This window comes from Dermacentor variabilis, chromosome 6 (assembly GCF_050947875.1).
Source record: "Dermacentor variabilis isolate Ectoservices chromosome 6, ASM5094787v1, whole genome shotgun sequence".
NCBI classification, from domain to species: Eukaryota; Metazoa; Arthropoda; class Arachnida; order Ixodida; family Ixodidae; genus Dermacentor; species Dermacentor variabilis.
This window is the reverse complement of record NC_134573.1, coordinates 186,244,155-186,267,479: the sequence shown is the minus strand read 5'-3', so window position 1 is coordinate 186,267,479 and position 23,325 is coordinate 186,244,155. Positions and strand designations below refer to the sequence as shown.

The window sequence follows — 23,325 nt, the reverse complement described above, 5'->3', positions numbered from 1 at the left end:
CGCCTTTATCCCCTTTAGCGTATGCTGAAGTGATTGTCAACTTTCCAAGATGCCCCACACCTCAGCAGACTGGAGCTGCCGCATTCGCACTTCAAGACGCTGTCGCCGTAGCCGGCGGCTGGACTTGCGGCAGCATTCGACAGAACAGAACATTAGTGCGGCTGAGTTACTTGGAGAGGTACGCGCCTGTCGGCTAAATAAAAATATAACTTGTGTACCCCATTACAAGTTTTTCAAAGGTTTATCAGGTCGTCTCAGAAATTTCAGGAGGTTCCCGGGAAACTGAAACAGTGAATGCTAGAGCTGAGTTTCATATAGCGTTAAACGTGGTTAACAATATATTGAGGCTGTGTGATTTTTGCAGTGACTGATAGTTCGAACAACAATGCGGAAAGAACCATGTTACATATACCAGAACCTACAAAAAGGTATAGCGCCCAGTAACTTACAAGTTCACAACTAACGAGAAGAAGGGGAACCGAGGGGCTCGATTTCTATTGATCATGTCATAAGCCAACAGCCAAACACACCAAGGACAACATTGGGGAAATCGATTGTACTTACTAAATGAATTAAATAAATGATAAATTAATGCAATTGTAAGTGCATGAAAAAAAAAAGAACAAGTGGTTGCAAGTGGAATACGAACCCAGGTCTTCGAATTACGCGGGTGATGCTCTTAGCAAATTAGCTACGCGGCGCCGCTTCCCATCCGCTTTCTGGCATATTAATCTTTTTTACTACTAAAACTAACACTTGAAGTGTTAGCCAGCGTCACCACTCACAAACCTTGGCGGCGGATGTGGAACATCCTTTCTACCGCAGGCGTCTCGAGCACTTGATCCATTTGGGCGACGGCAACTGGTAAATAATCCCACACATGCTATCTGAAGGCATCAATGTTGCCAGATTCGGTTATCGAATCCGGCAAGATTGATGCCTTCAGGTAGCATGTGTGGGTAGCGAGCGTCTCGAACGAGTGTCTCGAATCCAGCAACATAGATACCTTTAGCTAGCATGTGTAGGTTTATTGACCAGTTGCCGTCCCCCAAACAGATCAAGTGCTCGAGACGCCTGCGGCAGAAAGGATGTTCCACATCCGCCGCCAAGGTTTGAGAGTGGTGGCGCTGGCTAATACTCGTAGGGTTAGTCCTAGTAGTAAAAAACATTAATACCCCATAAAGTGAATGGGAAAAAGGCGCCGCGGTACCTCATTTCGTAAGAGCATCGCACGCGTAATGCGAGGACGTGGTTTCGTATTCCACCTGCGGCCAGTTGTTTTTTTCACGCACTTACATTTTCATTAATTTATCATTTTTTCAATCCAGTTAGCAAGCACAAGTAATTTCTACTAGGTTGTCCTAGGTGTCTTTAGTTGTTGGCTCCTTATAAAGAGTTTATAACTAGTAGCACAGCTCATAAACAGAACGGAAGCGGGAGCCAGCGCATTGTTCGGTGATTACGAGATGCTTTTATGCCTACAACTAAGGGAACAAATACTTCATCGTCGACTTCGCCCGCGCACACCTTTACGTCAAAACATCACTAATGAAAAGAAGTGATAACACGTAGAGCCAAAATGGGCAAATACGCATAAAATTGCATGAGCACTCGTTAAGTACCTTGGCAAGTCCTCTTGTCATTGTTGAGCACATAGCCTTCAGGACACGTGCACGAGTAGGATCCCGGCTCATTGATGCATGTGCCGATACAGAGGCTGCCTCGACCTTTCCACATTTCGCACTCGTCCACGTCTGCAGACCAAGGAGCAGCGCATGATGAAGATTACTATTCGCGTTTTGCACGAACTCTCATTATACCTTTACACGCAAGCGCACATGCACCGTCTGTGAAATTGGTGAGGTTAAGTTGGAGGTCGCCGAGTTGGGAGAGGGAAGCTATCGTGGGAGGAGGAGGGTGCCTGTAGGTGGAGAGGAAAAGCGCGCGCCGGGGAAGGTACAGAGCGGCGCGGAGGCGCAGGGCCGGCGCGCTGGGTCCACCTCCTATGGCAGTTGCTACCGATTCTGTGTGCGCAATGTGAGTACCGGGTTCGTCTGGCGATCGAAGGGCCGAGCGCAGAGCGAAGACAGAGCAGCGACGCAAGCGGCGGCATGCCGACATGCGCGAGTCGACCGGCCCCGAAGTCGTCGGCAAGCGCCGGGCACGAGCTGAACACGATCGGCAAGAGGCCGAGGCTGGACGCATCCAGAACGCCGAAGAACGTGCTAGGCAGCTTGCGATCATCTGGGTGTGTCAGGCTCAGACGGCAGAGTTTAGAAACTCGGGAACAGCACCCATACGCTTGCGCGCAACCCGCGTTCACGAAGTGAAACGTCAATATGATTTTGTGATCTCACTTGGCACACTTATGAAACTGCATTTGATCGTTGTTCTCTCATAAAAACAGCGCCTTTACGCCAACGCTCTGCCTTCAGTAAACCACATTTTGAGTCTATAGCTGTTGTGAAAGCTTCATGCAGGTTTTAGAGATCCAGAAAGTTATTGTCACGCCGCATCAGGATGCATTTATATACTCGCAGATGCGTGACTTGCCTATGTGTGCCCTTCCCTAAATGTTTTCAACTATAATCGCGAGCCGGTTTATAAGGGAGGACATTCGTATTCAGAAACAATATCGCGAGATAGTCTACCGCTTTTCTGAACTGCGGCAGGCTTGCTCACATGTTATTTGCACGTGCATGCGTAAGTAGAAGTCGCCAACGCCTCTTACCCACGCACGTCTTCTGGTCCTCGGCGAGGCGGAATCCTTTCTTGCAGATGCACTGGTACGAGCCCCACGTGTTGATACACGAATGGTGGCACGCGTGCGTTTCCTCTTCGCATTCGTTGACATCTAAACCATAGTAGAATATAGAATACCTGCTGTCAACCATGCTTTGGAAACGGCTCTTGGCGCAGGACATATTCCAGCTTATGCCACGCGGTGACCTAGCGCGGCATCTCTGATGGGGGACCACGTATAATAACAGGGGCGGGCAGTACATGGCCGAATAACTTTGCACCCCCGATCAGTAGCGCGCAAGATCTCCGGCTCGACTAAGGGTTGAAGCGCCCGCATTTCAGTGAGGGCAATAGGCAAAGCGATTGTATAGAGATTACGAAACTGTGCTTATTTCTTTTGGAGATTTCAATCACCGGGAGTAGCGTGTGAACGATCGCCTTCCGTTCCTCTGCATCTCTGGTCTCAGACCACGATGTATCCTCGGAGCGTCAGTAAGTCAGCAAACATGGACAACGTTCGTAGCACAATTAAGTAAGCATCATTTTAGTACACCGGACGAACAATATTTTTAATTCTCGCGTCGCCCCGCTAGCGCAGTTCTTCCCGTCAACCCTTCTCAATTTTGAACATGCCACTGAGAAACAGCAGGTTCAGGAAAGTTGTCTTACCAATGCAGGTGCGTTCATCGTAGCCCCTCTTGAATCCCGGCTTGCAGTGGCACGCGTAGGAACCCGGCGTGTTGATGCACTCGGAGTTGACGGAGCAGACTCGGCCCGCAAATCGCGTGCACTCGTCAATGTCTGCGCGCAGAGGTAAACGGGTCCAGCCTTTGCGAGAACAAGTGCTCGTCGGCGGCCACAGTTAGCGCTCAAGTGTTGGTTTCAGTGTGCTCGGCGCGGTCGCCAAAGAGGTGATCCGGGTTGGCCTCCCAAAAATTTAACTGAATAATGTTTACTTATCGCGATGGCCGAAGACCTATTTCGGAAAGAGGGGCAAGGATGAGTTCGCTAATATAAATAAGCTGAGAGCTTTTTGGCTGCAGCCTGTAAACAATAAGCAAAACAAAGCGTCACGATTTTCACAATATTCGGCGCAACAAGAATATTTATCATGAATTTCGCGCTGGTGCGTGCTTCGAATAGATTGTATCACCAATTGGATTGCCAATCGAAGGAAAGAAACAAGGATGAAAAATATCGCCTCTGTCTCAAGGCAGCAAAATTAGGCTCCATCTCGACTCCACTCAACAGGTTCAAAAGAGGATGCCTGGTGGCGCCTATCAGACAGCTAGGCGGCGACTGCTGTTGCGGACACCACTGCATTTTCCAACTGACTTTAATAACACATGTGTTCTGCCCGTGATCTCCATGCTCGGGGCCGGTAACGCACTCGGTGAAAGAAGAAACTACCACATTATTCGGCGAAGAAATAAATTATGCCTATTCTGCTATCGGTGCATCGGTCCAAATAGCTTGTGTCAAAATAGGGGCACGTCCGCCATGCTTACTATCACTATTTTCTTTCTTCTTTCTTTCTGCAACATAATAAACTCTTCTATTCTATTAATTTTAATGGTCTTTTTTCATTTAACTGTGCTTCTGCTGACTTTTACACCAAGGCTTGAGAGTACTTCCTCGCTTGCACGTGCTACTCCCATCGCAAGAAAACAGCTACAGCAAAAGCAGTCACTTCCTTTTGCAACGTTTAGCGAAGCCACTCTCTTCTCATTTAGTAGTCAAGATCTCCATCTTTCTTAATACTGCTGAATTTAGTGATTAAGTAATATGATGGCCTTTCCTTCCATATCTATCATTGGCATAATAACTGGCCCTTGCGCCAGTAAACACGATAGATCATCATCATATTTATCGCGCTATCAGCTAACAACAGTATAGCTCTTGCCCTAAGGGGGCCTACGAGCGCAGGCTGCTAGCACGACTCATGACGGACAGTGATGGGTGAAACTGCGAGACCTTAGTCGAAACCTTGGCGTCTCTTTCAGGGGCATCAAGTTCATAAGAACTCTTCTTTCTCAACGGTTCGGGATATTTTCATCTGCACAGCTGATAATGCAGAGCGGAGTTAAAAAAATAGCGCATGCGTAGCGTAATTTATGGCGTCGGTTCGTGGTTACATACCGCTTATCACCGCACATAGCACTATGTCCCTAAACACACTTATCACAGGCGTCGACAATGCGCTGGTTGCATTCAGGTATGCGATTTCAGTGAAGAGAGGCTAAGTGGCCGATGCGACCACCTTCATCTTTATGTGTCTCGGATTCGGTTCCTTCTGTTTTTGCACACGGTTAAATTGAGCTGGACAACTAGTTCTTGTGCGCAATCCATTAAAAAAACATGTCCAGCCGTGGAAGTTATCTTAGCTAATAGAGCACATGTTACTAGCAACTCCATCGACTAAATTTTTGACGGATTGTTGCAACTGTAGCTTTGAAGCGAATAATGAGCTGGGTGACCCTCTTCATTGAAGACCTATTTTTCTGTGTCATAATGATCAGACCAGAAAAAAATGCAGCAATGGACACCTTGCAAAAAAGTGAGCGCCCCCAGCCACATGCCTGAGTTCGGGGCGCTGGGTGCGAGAGTACTTGTGTGGAAAATATTCCCCGTCATCGCCTTGTTTCTACCTGTGTCATCGAGTTTGGTCGCATAAAATTCAGCTTGCATTGTTTGTTTAGTCGTATTACGTCGTGTCAAAATGATGGAGGAAGGCTTTATTCCGTTTTCTTTTTTGGAAACGGGATGGACTTCTGACTTCTCGCGATGCTCTATCGCGAGCGGCCAGGTGTGGAGCTATCTGCGCTCAACAACCGCGACCGTGCGTTAGCCCCATTGTGGTTGGACATCTAGAAAAGAGGGTTATGTGAAAAACGTTATGCTCAATCTGAGCGCCAGTGCCTTACAAGTGGGTTTCGTTCGGGCAGCTCGCAGCAGTGGGCAGCTCGCAGCAGCCCCATCGGATTTGACGTCTGTATATTCACTTTTGCTTATCTCGTCCTGCAGTGTTGTAGAAGCTGAACCACCAGCATTACAGTAATGTGGAAAGTAGGGTGAGTTGGGTGATTAGTCATCCTGCCTTGGCGGTGAAGCAGCACACTGACAAGGACAATCCGCAGTTAGCGCTGTGCAAACTGTTCCATGTATGTATCAAAACATAGCTAAAATAAAGCCCAGCGATGAACTGAAGTGGCTTGTATAGACGCCAACACATGCAACCGGCGGAGCGAGCCGTGTTGAGCGAGCCCGCTGAGCCCCATGAGCGTACACGGAGCACCAAGAGCGCGCTCTACTAGCCGAAGGCGCCGCGCGCGAGGTTTTAAGCCGGCGAGACGCCGGCAGCGCGTGCCCGCGTTCAGATCTCCAGAGCTGTGAGCGCACACACCGAGCGCGCTCTGAAGTGACTAGCCGATGCCGTCGCGCGCACGCCACGCCGAAATCCTACTTCGCTGTTATTTACGAGCTGTTACGTGCCTCGTTAGCAAACGACCGTGCCGCTGCACTGCAGCCAGTCTGGAAGTTCGAGTGTGCGTGAAAATAGTTGTCACGTAGTCTGAGTCGCTAGAAAGTGTTCAAGGCTGGCCTGAAATTGAAGGACAAATATTGATACAATAGACTCACTACAGGCCATAATTCATGGCGTACACCTGTTATAAAGTGTTCGCTGCAAATCCTTGACTGCACGTTTAGCTGCCATACTGAGTCCGCATTCAGTCGCTTCACGGCGTTCACCCATGACGCTCTTTTTAGTGGGCGCCGCTACTCGGACGGAAACAAACAAACAAAAAAAATACCGTCCTCATTCTTGCCGTAATAATTCATACATCCATACACGACGCACTTCGCTGGCATGTCATTCAGAAACTATGGGCACGGGAGCTTGCCTGAGCGTTCCAGAATGCCCAGCCAGGCGGGGAGCCGTCTGCTCGCTTTCCAACCGCATATGGGGCGCTCGCAAGTGGGGCGCTTGCGCATGCGCAGCAGCTTTCTTGCAAAGTGTCCATTAAAAAAAATCCTCAGGGCTAAGGTTTGCACTGTTCACGTGACACTTGGCCGTCATACCGAGTATTTAACACTAAAGAAGCAAGTTGCAAAAGCTTGTGCTCAGCAACAGCTGCTCCGTCGATGCGGCTGAACTGCGTGCCACTCACCTTCACAATCCCGGAAGGAGTTCATTCGGAACCCGATGGGGCACTCGCACACGTAGCTGCCGGGCATGTTGCTGCACGTCTGGTTCATCCGGCAATCATGAGTGTTGGTGGCACACTCGTCGATGTCTGCGCAGTCATTGTAGAGAGAGATAAAAAGAAAAACCAAAAACTGCTTCACAGTCAATTTTGCCACTTCTTGTGCTGATAACTGAAATTTGTGCTCATACTTTCGCTACGTCGCTCGCATCGACAATAATGGGGCAGCGTACATCGGAATGTGATTGCTTGACAAGATTTTAGCGTTATGAACACACCGTAATGAAGGACACCGAATTATTTTATGGCGACATCAATTATGCGCGCACTACAGGCGCGCTAGCGTCGTCAGCGCCGTCGTGCTGTTCAGAAATCGACGGCCCGCGCTTCGGTGGTCTCCCGAGGAGCTCAGTGCATTCGGCTGCAACGCAAGCGGACGCACCGTCCCGCTCGCCTCACTGGACTCTGCCATGAGGCGTTCTGGCTGCTGGCGTCGCATTCCTGCCGAGCGCTTGTGTGCGTAGCTCACGCGGCCGCTCACTGGTCTGAGCGAAACGAGCTGGCTCTGTCTATCGTGCTTTCACTGACAACGCCGGCGGCTTTTTGTCCGTCGAGAAGAGTGACATGTTGAGCGAGTTGGTGCATCACTAATACCATGTACTGCGGCTCAAGATAACACAAGGAAAGAAAGAAAGAGATAGAAAGAGCGCTCTTTCTGTTTTCTTCTTTCTACAGCCAAGCTGTACACGGGGGGGGGGGGGGGGGAGGGCTCTTATCCAGGGTTTCGTGGCGTTTGCGAGCAGAAATTATCATCGTCAGCAGTGGCTCGAGCGTCGTCGTCTTCTTCGTCGGCGCCCCGCGGTGCCACCGCGCGAACGCGCTCGTGTCGCTGCTCGCACGTTCGTCGTCGTCTTCCGCCACAGCCGACTCCGGTGTATAAAAAGCTACCCTCATCACCAATGGCTCTTTCGAGTGCAGCTGACGTCACGGCTCTGTAGGTGATGGACGTAATTGATCTCCGTTTCGTTCCGCCAGTGCGCTGGGTAGTTCACGCGTCGTCAGGACTGCAGAAGAACAGTGCGCGCATGAAGAGTGACGGAGGGAGCAGCGACGCGAGTGTGATCGTCGACAGCGTGCGTACGCTAATTAGGCGACCGACGAGCGTGTCCGCGAGACGGCAGCGACTAGCGACGACCGGCGAAGCAAATTTACCGTGAGTCAGATAATGGTGCGACGCGCCTTCGGCGTCAAGGGCTCAACGTGGATGAGTTCAAGGGTGCGAACGCGACGTTGCAAAGAGACTTCCTTGATCGACATTTCGACCTGCAACGTGTGTGACAGACTATGCTTCGATAACGACCGTCATCGTAACGGGGAGGCCGCGTGTACGAAGATATGAGCCATTGCTTAAGGGTGTATGAACCATTCATTGTGTTAGGTGACGGATATATTTAATAACAGAGGTGATACGCAAATGTGTGTGCGTACCTATGTCGTCACAATGACCACAGATTAAGACAATAAATATGCTCGTACCTTTGTTCAAAATTCTGTGTCACCTCCATGTCATGCGCTGCAGAGCTTCGCTAGTAATCTATCTTCACAGAGTGGATAATGACACATGAATTTTTTTCTTGGGTTTTTTAGCTTGCGCCACAGTATGTCGGATTAGTTCCGTCGACCTCGTCTCGCGCACCATGATGGAGGTGCGGCGACGGCAAGGCCGTCTTCGCGCTAGCGTCTCGACACACCAGCTGGTGCATCCGCACAGGGCGCCGTTCCCGCTGCGCCGCAGCACTTGTCTCGCGCGCTGCGTCGCGCCATGTCGCCTCCGCGTATTGCGAGAACGCCGCTGCTCGCGAACAGCAACCTCACTACACCTCGCTGTTGCATCAAATGCTTTGCCCTTGGCCGAAACTGCCAACTTTTTCCCGACCATCGGAATGTGATCACGTCATTTGAGAATCAAACCTGCCACCTTGTTCTCAGTAGCCTGACGCCGTAACCACAGAACCACAGTACTGTGAGCAGACCAGGATGGCACCTAAAGGAAACACTTGATCCTTTTTAAAACAATGTGGCACTGCAATGAAAGCGACGAGGCGTGCTCTGGAGCTATAGACCAGACTTGTACTTAATAAATGACATGTAATTAATTGCTTGCAATCAATTACATTTCAGGTATATCGGCAATTAATTGATTTCATTTGTCCTAAGAAACGCTCACTGTAATTCAATTACTTTTCGAGCGAAGCTTGTATTGCCTCACTCGTGTCGGCTTCGGTGTTGCCGTACGAAAAAACCTAAGCCACGCGAAAATAAAAATTTCTTGTCGGGTTGCGAAAACAAAACGCTAACCGATTCAGCCACTATGGGTCATCACGCGCGCACTTTAAAGCGGGGTCTTATATGCATGAAGAAATAGACGCAGCGCAAGGCGTGAACCAATCACAGCCGTCTACTCCCTTCGGAGGAGGGAAGCCTCGCGCCCGCCGTTTCTCGCTCGTTCAGGCCCGGCAGTCAGATGGGGAGGCCGCGCTTGGTTCGTTCTGCCGAAGAGCAGGCTGCTTTAAAGGAACGGCCGCGCGTCGTGCGTTCGGCCGAAAGAACAGGCGGCGTCTGACGAACGCCACCGGGAACTCGCTCGAGAAAGGGCTTGTAGTCGACCTGCCCACTCCGCCGTGAGGAAGCGCGAAGCCTAAGCGTTACAAGGAACAGCCGCGGATCCCGAGCTTCGCTTGCACCCCTCTTCACAGTAGTGGAAGGGCGGTCAATTTTTTCTGTAACCAATTACATTTGACTAGTTATTTCGTTGACCAGACAAGCCGTAACAGGCGACACAGCTTTCAGCACTTGAATTTGGCTGTCACTGCAGTGGAGCGGTTGTACCGCGCACGGCCTCGCGAATGTTCGGAGAGCCCCACACGTGGGCGCTCATCGTCTCGCCCCTCCCCCGGCTGAACCGGCAGTACTCGACAGTGATGGCCACTTCGGTCGCTCATTCCAGGAAATCAGCTTCATCATCTCCAGCTTCTGTTTGGCCCTGGCGAGAGCGCCCTCTTCCGATTACTTATTACCGAAAGTAACCGATTACTTATTACTAACTGCTTAATTTCTTTTATGGGGGCGCTAATTAGTCACTGTAATTAATTACATTTTTGAAAGAAGTAATTGTAATCAGTTACTTTTCTTCTGTAAAGTGTAAAGACTGCTAGAGACTGAGCACGCACGGCGCTCTCGCGCAAAGGGACACGCACGTGCCACAGTGACTCGTACGCTCACGTGATCTCGCTCCTGACTAGCTTACGTCGGAGTGCTAAGCTAGAATGTTCTGAAACACGGTATCATTTTTCTTTTAGTCGCTTGCTAGATTATTGATTGTGGCTTTGAAATGTCCATGGATCATTGCAGCCAGCCCCTGGCTACGTCAGAGTATACTGTGCCGCGCTGTAGAAACTGTGAGCAAGAAAACAGCTGTATGTGCGGTTTAGCTGTAGCACATCAGAGCTTATCACCTCGTGGTGCGAAGCTGTCGGACGTCTATGCATACTGTTCTCCGGTTCTATATTAGCCTAACACGAAAAAATAAAGCACGCACAAGTGGCTTGCTAGAATTCCACTTCTCAATTTTTTACATAACGCGGAATTCCGTCTTTTTTCACTCTTTATTTACTTGTTGCTTAGCGTTCACTCGTGAAGATATCGCATTCTCATCATTTTCCTATACGTAAGAGTTGTTCTTGCTTGTCCTCGTTTTGAGCTTTTTAAATGCTCGTGTATGTAGAAATCTTAAAAACTTGGTCAGCGTTCCATCGCGTCCGAGGTAAAACAGAACGTATTTTAAACCAAATAATACAAGTGCTGATTCGACTGTATTTATGAGATTAAAATTCATTCATGCTGAATAGTTGCTCTTTTTTGGAAGGGAGGACGTGGGAGGAAAGGGTGGGAGGTGTAGCTGTGCTGCAACACGCTATGCGTTGTAAAAAATAGAGATAAACTTGGAAATTTATTGTTTTTGTTGGTCTTACGGCAACTCTCTACGCTAATGGCAACCTGACATGTCAGCCAGCGCTGCTTGATTGGAATACAAGGATATGGCTATTGGCACTGGTTAAATCGCTACTGCGTACCGAGACACTGGTTTCCTTGCAGATTTGGCTCGTATCCTGGCGTGCAGCTGAGCAGGCTTTCGCAATGGTAGGAACCCACCGTGTTGATGCACCGATGGTAGCGGCCACACAGGCTGCGGTTGTGCGCGCATTCGTTGACGTCTGTGGCAGAACGAGTGGCAGGAAGTGGCGAAGGACATGCGGAAGGGGATGAATATGTTGGTGAAATGACTTACATGGAAACTTATATTTCGCTATTATTTATGTTTACAGTACATTGTGCTAGTATTCATATTGCCACGAAATATTTGCGCGAAAAGCAGTATTTCGACAAGAGCATAATAACCCACATCGCAGAAACAGGCTAGTCTGTAGTTTTCGCCTATTGATGCTTAAAAAACGAAAATAAAGGAGAAAGGACATAGGGCACACAGGCACGCACAGTTCAGTAACGGTCCTTGTAGGCCTATATTTTGGATATTCAACCACACTATGAGATTGACACATCATGAAAAGTACTCACTGATGGCGGTCTTGCAGAGGATAGATCCGTCTCTCTGTTAGCCTTAACCATTACGATCATCAGAAACTGTGCCCACACCTGCGCAGTTTCCGAAGCTGTCGCTCGTGTGTCCCAGCGGACAGTCGGTGGCCTGGCAGCTGCCGTCGTCCAATCGGCGGCTTCCGACAGGGCACGTGCTTCTCACGCAGCGAAACGAACCCTCCGTGTTCTGGCACTCGAAGTTCTGACCGCAGTTGTGGATCCCTTGTGCACATTCGTCATCGTCTGAGATTCCGACAGAACAAAAAGGGACCGAAATAAATAATGCACGCCCACCAGCACTGAGTCACAAAAATGACATAAAATTCTTCTATCATGCCAGACAGGCATTCTGATAACTTCACCCTGGCATCATCATCCTCTACAAGGTTCTTTTTTGCAAATCCTATTGGTTTATTAACTTAGTTTACACGCATCAAAACGATCACCGAGAAGAGAGCTAGCTGGCAACTGCCACCAAATTAATTAAATTAAATTATGGGGTTTTACGTACCAAAACCACTTTCTGATTATGAGGCACGCCGTAGTGGAGGACTCCGGAAATTTCGACCACCTGGGGTTCTTTAACGTGCACCTAAATCTAAGTACACGGGTGTTTTCGCAATTCACCCCCATCGAAATGCGGCCGCCGTGGCCGGGATTCGATCCCGCGACCTTGTGCTCAGCAGCCTAACACCATAGCCACTGAGCAACCACGGCGGGTAGCAACTGCCACCAGGAGGGGCACGATGCTTGCGACCTCTAGAAGAGAAAAGGTACACAGACGACCAAATGGCAATAATGTACTTAATCTTTCATCAGAGATGTGCGTTTGCACAAACCGAAGCTCGGGTTTCGTTGCCTATAGTAGCACTACCCTTTTAGCTGCACGTCAAATGGACTTGCTCGCATGCTAGTCACCAAATATCTAGGTTCTCTGACCAACACTTCTTCGGAGAGAGAGAGAGAGAGAGAGAGAGAGAGAGAGAGAGAGAAAGGGAAATGAAAGACAGGTAGGTTAACCAGAGATTATCTCCGGTCGGCTACCCTGTACTAGGGGAGGGGCAAAGGGATGCGATAGGTGAGAGAGAGAAAAGGACAAAAAAATAAAAGAATGAAAACACACACACACATGCACACGCACGCAGACACACACACGTGCACACACACGTACACACGCACGTACACACGAACTGTTTTCTGTGGGCCCTGTCACGCAGCCTGCAAAGGCGTTCCTAGTGTTACGCAGTGTCGACGTACAATCCTACGTCAAGCAGTGTACAGCCACAATTTGTCAGAAAGTCCCGTGTCTTTTAAGTACCGCAGCAGCGCCTTCATAGCGGATCGCACTGATGTTCGCGTAGGCCGGTTCCCAAGGATGTTGTTTCCTGTCATTGGGCGTGGCTGAAAGAACTGCTCTTTGCGGGTTGAAACGAGGGCACTCACAAAGAAGGTGGGCGATTTTTTTCATTGCACCCGCAGACGTCACAAAGTGGGCTGTTGGCTGCTCTGATAAGAAAGGAGTACGCATTTGAATATGCTACTGTTAGCCATAGACGGACTAGAAGGATGCAGTTACTCCGTTGAAGGTCGGGCGGAATACGGAGCTGTAAATTAGGGCCCAGGGTATGAAGGCGTGCACTTGTGAACTCGTATGAATTCCAACGAGCTAATGTTAGGTCACGCGCAAGTGCGGCAAGTTTTTTCCCCGCGTCGGCTCTCGAAAGGGGAATGGCAACGCAGTTGATGCCGTCATGGGCAGATCGGGCAGCTGCGTCTGCTCGATCATTGCCATGTATGCCACAGTGACTAGGCAACCACTGATATATTATATCGTGTCCTTCGTCAACTATGCGATGGTGGACTTCTCTTATCTCTGCGCCGAGCTGCTCATGTGATGCATGGCGCAGTGCTGAGAGTACACTCTGTAGGGCTGCCTTGGTATCAGAGAAGACTGACCATGCATGGGGTGGTTCCTCCTGAATGAAATGAAGAGCCGCACGCAGGGCTACCAGTTGAGCAGCTGCCGTTGATGATACATGTGACGTTTTTAACTGTATTATGACGGATTTTGTTGGTATCACCACAGCAGCAGCTGAACTTGCAGATGTGGCTGAGCCATCGATGTAAACGTGTACGCTGCCACTGTGCGCCTCATGCAAAAGTTCTAATGTGGCCTGCTTCAGGGCAAACGACGGCATGTTAACTTTCTTAGTGATTCCTGTGATGGTGAGGCGTATTTCAGGTTTGTGCAGGCACCATGAAGGTGAGGATGGTCTTGCTGGAGGCATGTATGTTCGATGGCAACGAAGTACGACTGGCAGCACTTATACGACTGAAAGTTGCGTGTGGCCTTTCTTCTTCGCTTCTTCAGAACTTCACGAACAGTGTGTGAGATAAGAATAATAGCATTTCACCCTTTCACGGCTGCCAAACCTGTCATTAACGATGCCATATTTTGCCCATGACGCTCGCTATGCAAAGAATGGAAGAATCGGTATGAGTTGCTCACTAAAAATATCGCGAAGATACGACTGGACGCCACACATGTCACCTTCGCAATACATACTCCTTATCAGGTAAGCAAGCAGACTCACCCGGGAACACAATTTTTTAAGATAATCTGCTCAGTTAACGCGTGCTTCGGTTGCTTTCACTTGGTTGCGGATACAACGTCTTCACGTTGATGGCCCGCCTGCCGTGCTCATCAAGTCGGCAAGTTTCACTTAGCTCGGCCATGAGGATGTGTTTCTAAGGAGTAGCCCTTCAAAAGAAGTTATCAGCCGCTGCGTTCCGAACTATATTTTATGTACTGAAGCCGTCAGTATTAGGAGGACTGAGACCCTTAACAATATGCTTCCATGGAGCTAAATTGTGCATGACAGAATGGAGGCGGCATCAAATATTGCGATAATCCAAGGAAAATCCTACTCATTATTAGGCTCACCCCTTAGATTAGGTTCCATGCAGCCTCGCGAAGTTTCGGGCCTCTTGAACAAAAGAAGAAACTCAAGTGGCCGCGATGGTGGGACTGAACCCTTAACCACTCGGCTACTCTCTCATCAATCACTTTTTTCCCTTTATTGCATGAAAACCACGCACGCACGCACGCACGCACGCACGCACGCACGCGCACACGCACGCGCACACACACACACACACACACACACACACACACACACACACACACACACACACACACACACACACACACACACACACACACACACACACACACACACACACACAGAGCGAGAGAGATAGACTCCTAAAGAGTCCGATGGAAAACTAAAACTAGGGCTAACAAGCACAAGTGGCTATAAACGAAAGCCACAAGCGCTCAGGAAGGGGACCAAAGGTCGGTCTCTTCCTGAAAGACAGACTCTACATAAGAACATATACATACTTCTGTCGTACACAAAACAACGCAGTGAGAGGTTTGGCGCGTGCGACATGGCGTTTCATGTGACACGGTTCCAACACATCGTTTTCGCACGCTCTGTTACACATGCATCGCCTTCGGAATCGGCTCCTTTCGCCAGACCTTTTCTCATAGCAGCTAATGCTATGCAGAAGCTTCCGACATTGTACCACCTTCATTATCGGCCCAGGTGGAGCATATTTCTTTAACGTTTCTTCGCCGGACTACACTGTTCATCGTCATTTTACTATAGACCACATGACACAGGCATAGGTACGTGCGATTGTATAACATTTAGTCGCGGATGATGCCACAATTTGTGTTTCTCTCGCTCAAGCCCGTTCAGTGCCGAAATCAATGCCGAACGTAACAATTGGCATGTCGAACGGCCGGACTGGAAATCATACCATAGCGATTATGCGATAGTCGTCACTGTCTTGTTGTTTTTGTCACATACACGCTTGCTTCACACATCAATGTGCTTGACTTGCAAAACACGTCGGTCCAGCTGGTAACGCTTAGCAGAGATCCTTACGACCTTGGATAAGCAGCTGCCTGCAAAATGCATGCTTAGCATAGCATCGATTACCCCAATGCATGTGACCTGCACTTTTCTTTTTCCTTTCTTTTTTTTTTTTGCTATTATCACCTCTCATTGCCCTTGCTGGCAAAATTGTAAAAAAAAGATATATACATGCAAGTGAAACGCACATCTTGGAATTTATGTGAAGCAAAGCTTTCGTGAAACATCCAATAAAACACTATAAATTTGCCCATTTCATTCCTGTCTTTTTGACGTAGAGGAAACTGATGCACCCGTGCTACGCAACGTGACAAACAGGGCAAGAAGCTCAGAGCTAGTCGGCGTTGGCACGATACAAGTGCACGACCGATGGTGGCCTAATAGAGCATCGGCCTGCTGTGCTAGGAGACAGAAGTTCGATCCCACCGTCGGGACCGTAATTCAGTGTTTGATCTATGAGCTATCTTGCAGGACAGCAGCCAGCACTTACGGTCAGGAAAGTCGGCGAGAGGTTTCGCAAAGAAATCGTCGCTTTAAAAAGGCACGCTTACCTTCGCACTGTCCTGTGGCAGCGTTGACTGTATAGCCGGTGCCGCAGCCTGAAATGCGGACGCAGGTGAATGATCCCGGTGTGTTGTCGCACCGGAAGCCGATCTGACAGTTGTGGCCGCCGTACTGGCACTCGTTCACATCTGCGTACGCATGGGAAGGAGGAGAATTATTCATTAGAGAAAAAACAAAGGACTGAGCTAGTATTGCCCCGTTTGCTGCTCTGCACAGGGGAAATGGGAAAGGGGATGAAACAGAGTGATGATGAGTACAAGAAGCAAGGTGAAATTTCGAAGGGTACGTATATGCAATGTAGCACAGCAGCGTTCTCAAGGTCTATAGTCCGGTGCTCCTTAAATAGTCCCCAACAGCCCTTGTAGCTGTCCTTCCTACTGCGTGATCACTTTGTGGCCAAAACAACGTTTACCTTCTGATGCCTGTCAGCGTAGAAGCAGTAGCCTCACAATAATCTTATATCATTTCCATGGCGACATAAATACTAGAGATAACTTATTGCCACATTACACGCAAGTAGAGGCATTCCGTAGGAATGACCAACAGGTCTTCGCCATCTGGGCATTACAGGCGACATAAACGTCGCACAAGACCACAGAATGTTGAGTTGAGGGTTCAGTGCTTCAAGTGCTCCTCGCTCTAGACACTAGAATGCTTGCGGAAAAACGTTTCTTAGACCGTAGCCACACTTTTCTTTTGTACATAATGCCATGCCAGAGCTGGCGTAATTTCTTAAGAGGAAGCTTTAGCTCGAAAGCTCCTGAATACATCGCAGAAAAAAAATTTTTTTTGGGACACCACTGCACCGATTTTGATGAGGTTTATTGCATTTGAATATAAATATACAACGTAATAACTCTAGGAAGCGGATTTCCAATTCGTCGAACAAATTTTTCATGGAAGCTGTGGAATGCTAAAAAAAAAAAGTCAAGTATCAAGTTTACAACTAAACAATAAAAAACGATACCACAATTTTATAAACTGCACTTAATAATACATCTAAAGCGGACAACACAGATGTGATGTACACCACTCTGAAATATACTGCTAAGTTCTGGTAGAACTTTTGCGAAGTTCTCGTAAACATAGTATATTTCGCCTACACTGTATATTCATGAATACTTTGTTAAGCGCAAAAAGACAGACACAAGAAAGACGACAGGACAAGGCGCTACTCTCAACTGACATCATTTTATTGCGTCACTCCTTTATAGACCGCTCAAACCAGAGGAACATGCGCAGTGAGCACCATGCGGTGGAGCCACCAACGTCCGATCCCAAGAGCGCACTCATGCGACCGAATCCAAAAAACCAAATTCAGCGCTGTACAAGGTTAACCTGGGAGGTCCCCTGTACAGTCTATTGACTATGGGACCTCCCTCTGTATGTATGTATAATCCCCATTTGTAACCTGATTATTATGCAAATAAAGAACTTGAACTTGAACTTGAAGGCACACTAATGCACAGTGACCCCAATGACTGAATGAAAAATGCTTCTGATAACTCTCGGGCGGTGGTGTCACGACTCTTCTTCAAGATTGTGGTATCACGAAACATGGGTTTGCATTTGCATGTTTTACAATGCTGAGCCAAATGCGAACCTGTGCCTGTTGGTATGGATCGCTCATGTTCTCTCAGGCGCTCGTTAACACAGCGGCCTGACTGCCCTACATACACTTTGCCACATGACAAGGGAATTTTATAAACCACACCGACGCTGCAGTCTACAAACTTCACGTGGTTCTTTTCACAATCAGGTTTTTACTTGTTTGAGAAATACGGCTGCACAACATCGACAGTTTCTGAGGAGCGGAAAACACTACCGGAATTTTGTATCTGGTGGCGACATTCTTCAGATTGTGAGCCACTCTGTGGCAATACGGCACAACTTCAGGCCTTTTCTTTTGTGTGCTGCAGTTACTTTTATGCCGCTTGCCTTTCAGTTTTTGAAGCAATACTTCCGAGACTGACGTCACCACCACACTTGGGTAACCAGCAGCCTGCAGCCTATTTAACTGTGCAAGGAAACTCATGTTCGCAGAGTGATGACAAGACTTCTTTAAGGAAGATTCTAAACACATCAAGGCAATGGCGCGTTTCACAGTCTTTGAATGCGCAGACGCGTAAGGTAAAAGTTCTTTACGTGCACGTGGCGAGTACATCCAACAGGCGTGGCCTGTTTGTAAGGAAAGCTGCAAATCTAAAAACTGGAGTTTACCGTCCCTAGATAGCTCATGTGTGAAAGTTAGACCTTTGCCATTGTCATTGAACAGAGTTAAAATATCAGCTACCGTCACGGAGCATTCGTTGTTAGTCTGTTTTATCACAACAAGAAAATCGTCAACATATCTAAAAATTTGAACAGAGTCATTGTTTAAGGCACTCTTAAGGGCGCGATCGACAAACGATAAAAAAATATTACAAAGAGCAGGCGCCACACATGAACCAATACACACACCATTTTTCTGGATAAAAAGGTTATTTTCGAACTCGATAAAAGTTGCACTTAAATAAAATTCAAGAAGGGACATGAAACTTTCCGAAGACAACCCTGTCGCATTGCGAAAATCTACCTCGCCACTTTCTTCGATGCACGTCATCACACTGCGAAATAGCTCATCATGCGGTATCGAATAGTAAAGATCTTCGACGTCAATAGAAAAAATGTCGGCTACTGAATGGTTGTCTTCCAGAAAAGAAACAACCTCGAAAGAATTCTTTATGCCATAAGGATCGTCAATAGTTAAATGCTTGCACCAACTAGCCCGCCAACGCATTGTATATTCATATATGTAGCTTGTCTGCTTGAGATGTTGTAACAGACGCAGCTTACAGAACTATGATATGTGTTTTTGGTTCAGAGGTACGGGTTTCTAAATTTCGTGTTTTTATATCTTTTTCAATTTACCAATTTTTCACAAGTTTTGTAAAAATATTGACGTCCTAAATAAACATTCATCTGCATAGAAATACTAGAATTTAGCCTTCTCTTACAAATGCAACAAATAACAAATGACATGAAACTAGGCCAAGCGCTTGTCTCATAAAAGAATTACTGCGTTTTACACGTGTTCGTATAGGAAAATTGGAGTTGACCTCGAGATGAAGCGTCCTGTGGCCAGTTATATTAGTAAACACGGCACACTCTTGGCAAATTAGTTCTCCGGAAGTCCGCAAGGTGCAGAAAAGTACATGAAAGGGAGAAACCGTCATCCACCCGAATTGTGGCACGAAGCTACAGAGGAAACCTATACGGGCTTCTCAGAAATAAAGCCTCGTAGTGGAAGAAAAATTCGTCGCGCCAGGACGAAGTTTTCTTCTACTGCCAGGCTTTCTTTTTGAGATACCCGTATGGGTTTCCTATGTAGCTTCGTGCTACAACTCGAGTGGATGACGATTTCTCCCACTACTGCACACTCTTGCCGCGCAGCATTGTTTATTTTCAATTTCTTTACGGCTATGCATGGTCATGAAAAGCAGCTCACAAGGCCAGTTTTCTGCCGCCATGTATATCGTTTCAAGGATTTGGCTTGATTCAATTTTCCTTCAATTATTCCTTTTTTCAGAGTGCACGGTGGCAAGCGAAGGCGATTCTGGTTTCCCTTCCTGCCTTTTGTATGTCGTTGTCTACTACATGGGCCCTGTAACGTAAAAGTATTCCAATACGCTTTTATTCCAATCTCCTGACGTAAAATTTACGTAACCGCCGGCGCAAGCATCGGGCGGTAACCCGCAGGGTAGTCTGAACAAACCAATCAAATGCTCTCCTATTTTATAGCAGCTCACTTTTGTTTGCTTTAAAAACGAATAACATTGCCTACAGTGAGCGGCTTGTCTTATCTAATTGGCTGACAACAGGCGAGGAGCACGTTCTAGTGGAGAGGGATTCGATGGGGCCAAGTCAGAGCACTGAAAATCGATAACCGAGTGAAGAGGGTGGTGCCGGCGTCTGCGATTGGCCCACTTTCTCTTACTTGGCTTGAGGTGGCAGGTCGAAAATCGCGGCGGCATGCAGCGGAAGGTTAAGAATGCCGCTAAAACGGATCCTCAGCAAAGAAGAGTTGGGAGAACGAGGTCGTAAACGTGCCGAAAATGCTTGAAAACGTTACAAGATCACGCAAAAAAGTTTATTGTACGCAAATAAACCCATGCCCTCCGCCAAGTGCGAGTAATCAGTGCCTGAGCGATCGGCGGCAGCCATGTTTAATTCCTTTCGGAACGGGGCTGCCAGCGGCTATTCTGAAGAAAATTCAGTTTTGTTCGGCATATTAATGCATCTTTAAAGCGTACACGTCACTTTGACGCGGTGAATTTTCGCAGTCTTGTGACGTCGCGTGACGGGCAGGTGAAGTGGGTGCAGCCCGAAAACTTTTACCCAATAGCCGACGGTTAATGGCTAAAAGGCGTCGAATCAGAAATAACTATTTTTTTTTGTTCGGTCCAATGATGCATACTCAGTGTGATGCGTCATATCAGATAGGGAGCTATTGCGGTTTTCGTGACGTCGCCTGACACACAGGCGAAGTGGGGATGGTCCAAAAAGTTTTTGACAAATGGTGGAGGGCTGATTGCAGAATTTGAACAGAAAGTTTGAAATAGCTGTACCTTATAGCATCCCATATGTGTTCCTCAGAGCTCGCAAGCTATTTCATGTGATCTTGTAAACATGTTTTGTTACAAAGGCACGTAACGTTTAGATTGGCATGCGATGTACGAGATAAAACAAATTATGCACCTCCAAGTCAGATGTTGGAATCTGAGAAGTGAAGTTTTTGTCAAGCAGTTAATGAAATGCCATCTAAATGACTATCTTTTGCACAATGTTTCGCACTATATAACGATTACCTGTCTGCCAGTGAAGACGGCAAGACGCGGAGACCCCTACCACGTGACCTACGTGACCGCACATTACACTGTCTGCGAGATTGGCCTGACACTATAGTGAAGGTCGGCTCGCCGACTAGAGCAGGCCGATCCCGCAGATAGTGCAATAGTAAACTGCACTTTACTCGACGAAAAACGATCAAGCAGGTGCGATCCGCAAAACCCCAAACCAAAGCAAGTACAGAAAGGTTTGCGGTATTAAAGGAATTACACTCATGATGACGCATATTTGTCGCAATGAGGACAATTACGTATAATTTGTTTTATTACTGCGTGTTACCGCAGAAAACAAGTCCAGCAGCCCGGATAAAGGTAGTAAGCATGGTATTGCTGTCCTGCATATGAGCTATTGGGCAAGACAGCAGCACCCAGCAGCCAAGGTCAGGAAAGCCCGGGAGTGTTCGCAAAGAAAGTTCCGTTTAAAGAATTACTTGCCTTTGCAGATTCGTGAGGCCGGGTCGCGCTTGTACCCGTGGTTACAGGTACATTCGAAGCCACCGTAAGTGTTGCGGCACACCTCGTTGCTGCCGCAGGGCTTGTCCTCCTGGCACTCGTCGATGTCTGCATGCCCATTAGTTTAGTTACCTCAATCAGCAAGACATTTACTACTTGGTAAACAACAACGGTAGATACACGAGATGTGCAGTGATCATCGATTCAAACGCGATACGGGTGGGCCACCGCTGAGCGCAGGCGAAACCGACCGGACGCATTGTGGTACACGACGAAGGAGAGAGCGTTTTTGACGACTGCGACTGCACTTGGCACCCTCTCCCAGAACTCAACGGCGGCTCAACAAGTACCGGCTTCCATGCGCTCCGAGTATCGCCCTTGAGTCGCTGTACCTAGCCTTGGGTAACTCATATTCTTGCTCTCCGCCGTACACCCGTACGTCCCTCCCCACACTTCAAAAATAATTTTGGTCCGACTTCAAGTGAGCCTTGGCGCAAGAGTAACGAACTGTGATCTCTTATATACAGTGGCAGGGATTCAAGTCGCAGCCGTGTCTATGAATTTTCTTGATTACCACAATATTCTAGGCAATCTTGCGAAGTAACATTGCAGTGCACTAACGTAATGTAAATCTGGGGCTTTAAGTGCCAAAACCACGATTTGATTATGAGGCACGCCAAGGTGCGGGACTCCGGATTAATCTCGACCACCAGGGGATCTTGAAGGGGTCCCCAATGCACAGGGCACGGGCGTTTTTGCATTTCGCCCACATCGAAATGCGGCCGCCGTGGCCGGAATTTGATCCCGCGACCTCGTGCTTAGCAGCGAAACACCATAGCCGCTGTGCATTCACATTTGTCAAACAAATAAATGCCACAGCTGACTTCCCCATCGGTACACCTGCATGTTGCTACGATTTGAAGCCCTTGTGCCTAGATTTCTTTCTGTCTCCCAGAAAAAGAATTCAATGTCCTTTACCTATTTCTCTCTGACGCGTTACGTTTGAAAAGAAATTTTGAGGTAAAAGGACCCATCACATAGCAAATTTTGGTTATACGCTGGAAGTTGTTACTTGTCCTCTATGGAGTGTTATACAGACAGAATTTTTCGAATTAGTTGATTAATAGCAGAGATAGAAATAAATATCTGAAGTGTCGCGAACCCATGATTTCAGGATTCGAGCGCCACCGGCTACATAGACATGCTCTCCACTTTCCCTGTCTAGCCTCCGCAAGCCAAATTCCTTCCCTGAGTTTTCCCATACCGGAGCCGGAGGATCGTTTAACGAATCCGTCACGAGCGCCACCTTCGTTATTGTTCTTTCTCCAGTTTTTGTTGTCTCGTATCACTGTTGTACACTTCCGGTGACGGTCTCACGCGCGAGCTATTGCGGTGTCCTCGTTTCGGGCAGCGGACGATTTTGCACGCTCTGCACGAGAACGCTTGATTAGCGGTGTAAGACATTGCCACAATCACGAGCACTCAGGCAGGCGCGAAAGAATGAAACAGCATTAAACAAATTAAATTATGGGGTTTTGCGTGCCAAAACCACGACCTGATTATGAGGCACACCGTAGTGGGGGACTCCGGAAATTTGGACCACCTGGGGTTCTTTAATATTCACCTAAATCTAAGTACAAGGGTGTTTTCGTATTTCACCCTCATCGAAATGCGGCCGCCATGATTAGCAACCATGATTAGCAGCCCGTGATTAGCAGCCCAACACCATAGCCACTAAGCAACCGCGGCGGGTTCATAAAAGAGCATGATCGTGGCTCTGGAACACGGTAGAAAATTACATTTTCGTTCTCTCAGTGAGTGAGTGAGTGAGTGAGTGAGTGAGTGAGTGAGTGAGTGAGTGAGTGAGTGAGTGAGTGA

The 23,325-nt window shown here is 48.0% G+C and overlaps 1 protein-coding gene across 1 annotated transcript in view; it reads right to left on the bottom strand.

The window, feature by feature from the left end:
* The window catches only part of LOC142585949 (uncharacterized), a 101,634-nt gene that overhangs the window by 30,539 nt on the left and 47,770 nt on the right, over nt 1-23,325 (bottom strand). The window contains exons 14-21 of the mRNA XM_075697079.1: nt 21,430-21,555; nt 16,096-16,236; nt 11,661-11,846; nt 11,081-11,221; nt 6,912-7,037; nt 3,412-3,543; nt 2,732-2,854; nt 1,623-1,754 (exon numbers count right to left, since the gene is read on the bottom strand). Coding sequence (XP_075553194.1) covers nt 1,623-1,754; nt 2,732-2,854; nt 3,412-3,543; nt 6,912-7,037; nt 11,081-11,221; nt 11,661-11,846; nt 16,096-16,236; nt 21,430-21,555 — 1,107 coding nt within the window. The remainder of the gene's footprint in view (nt 1-1,622; nt 1,755-2,731; nt 2,855-3,411; nt 3,544-6,911; nt 7,038-11,080; nt 11,222-11,660; nt 11,847-16,095; nt 16,237-21,429; nt 21,556-23,325) is intronic.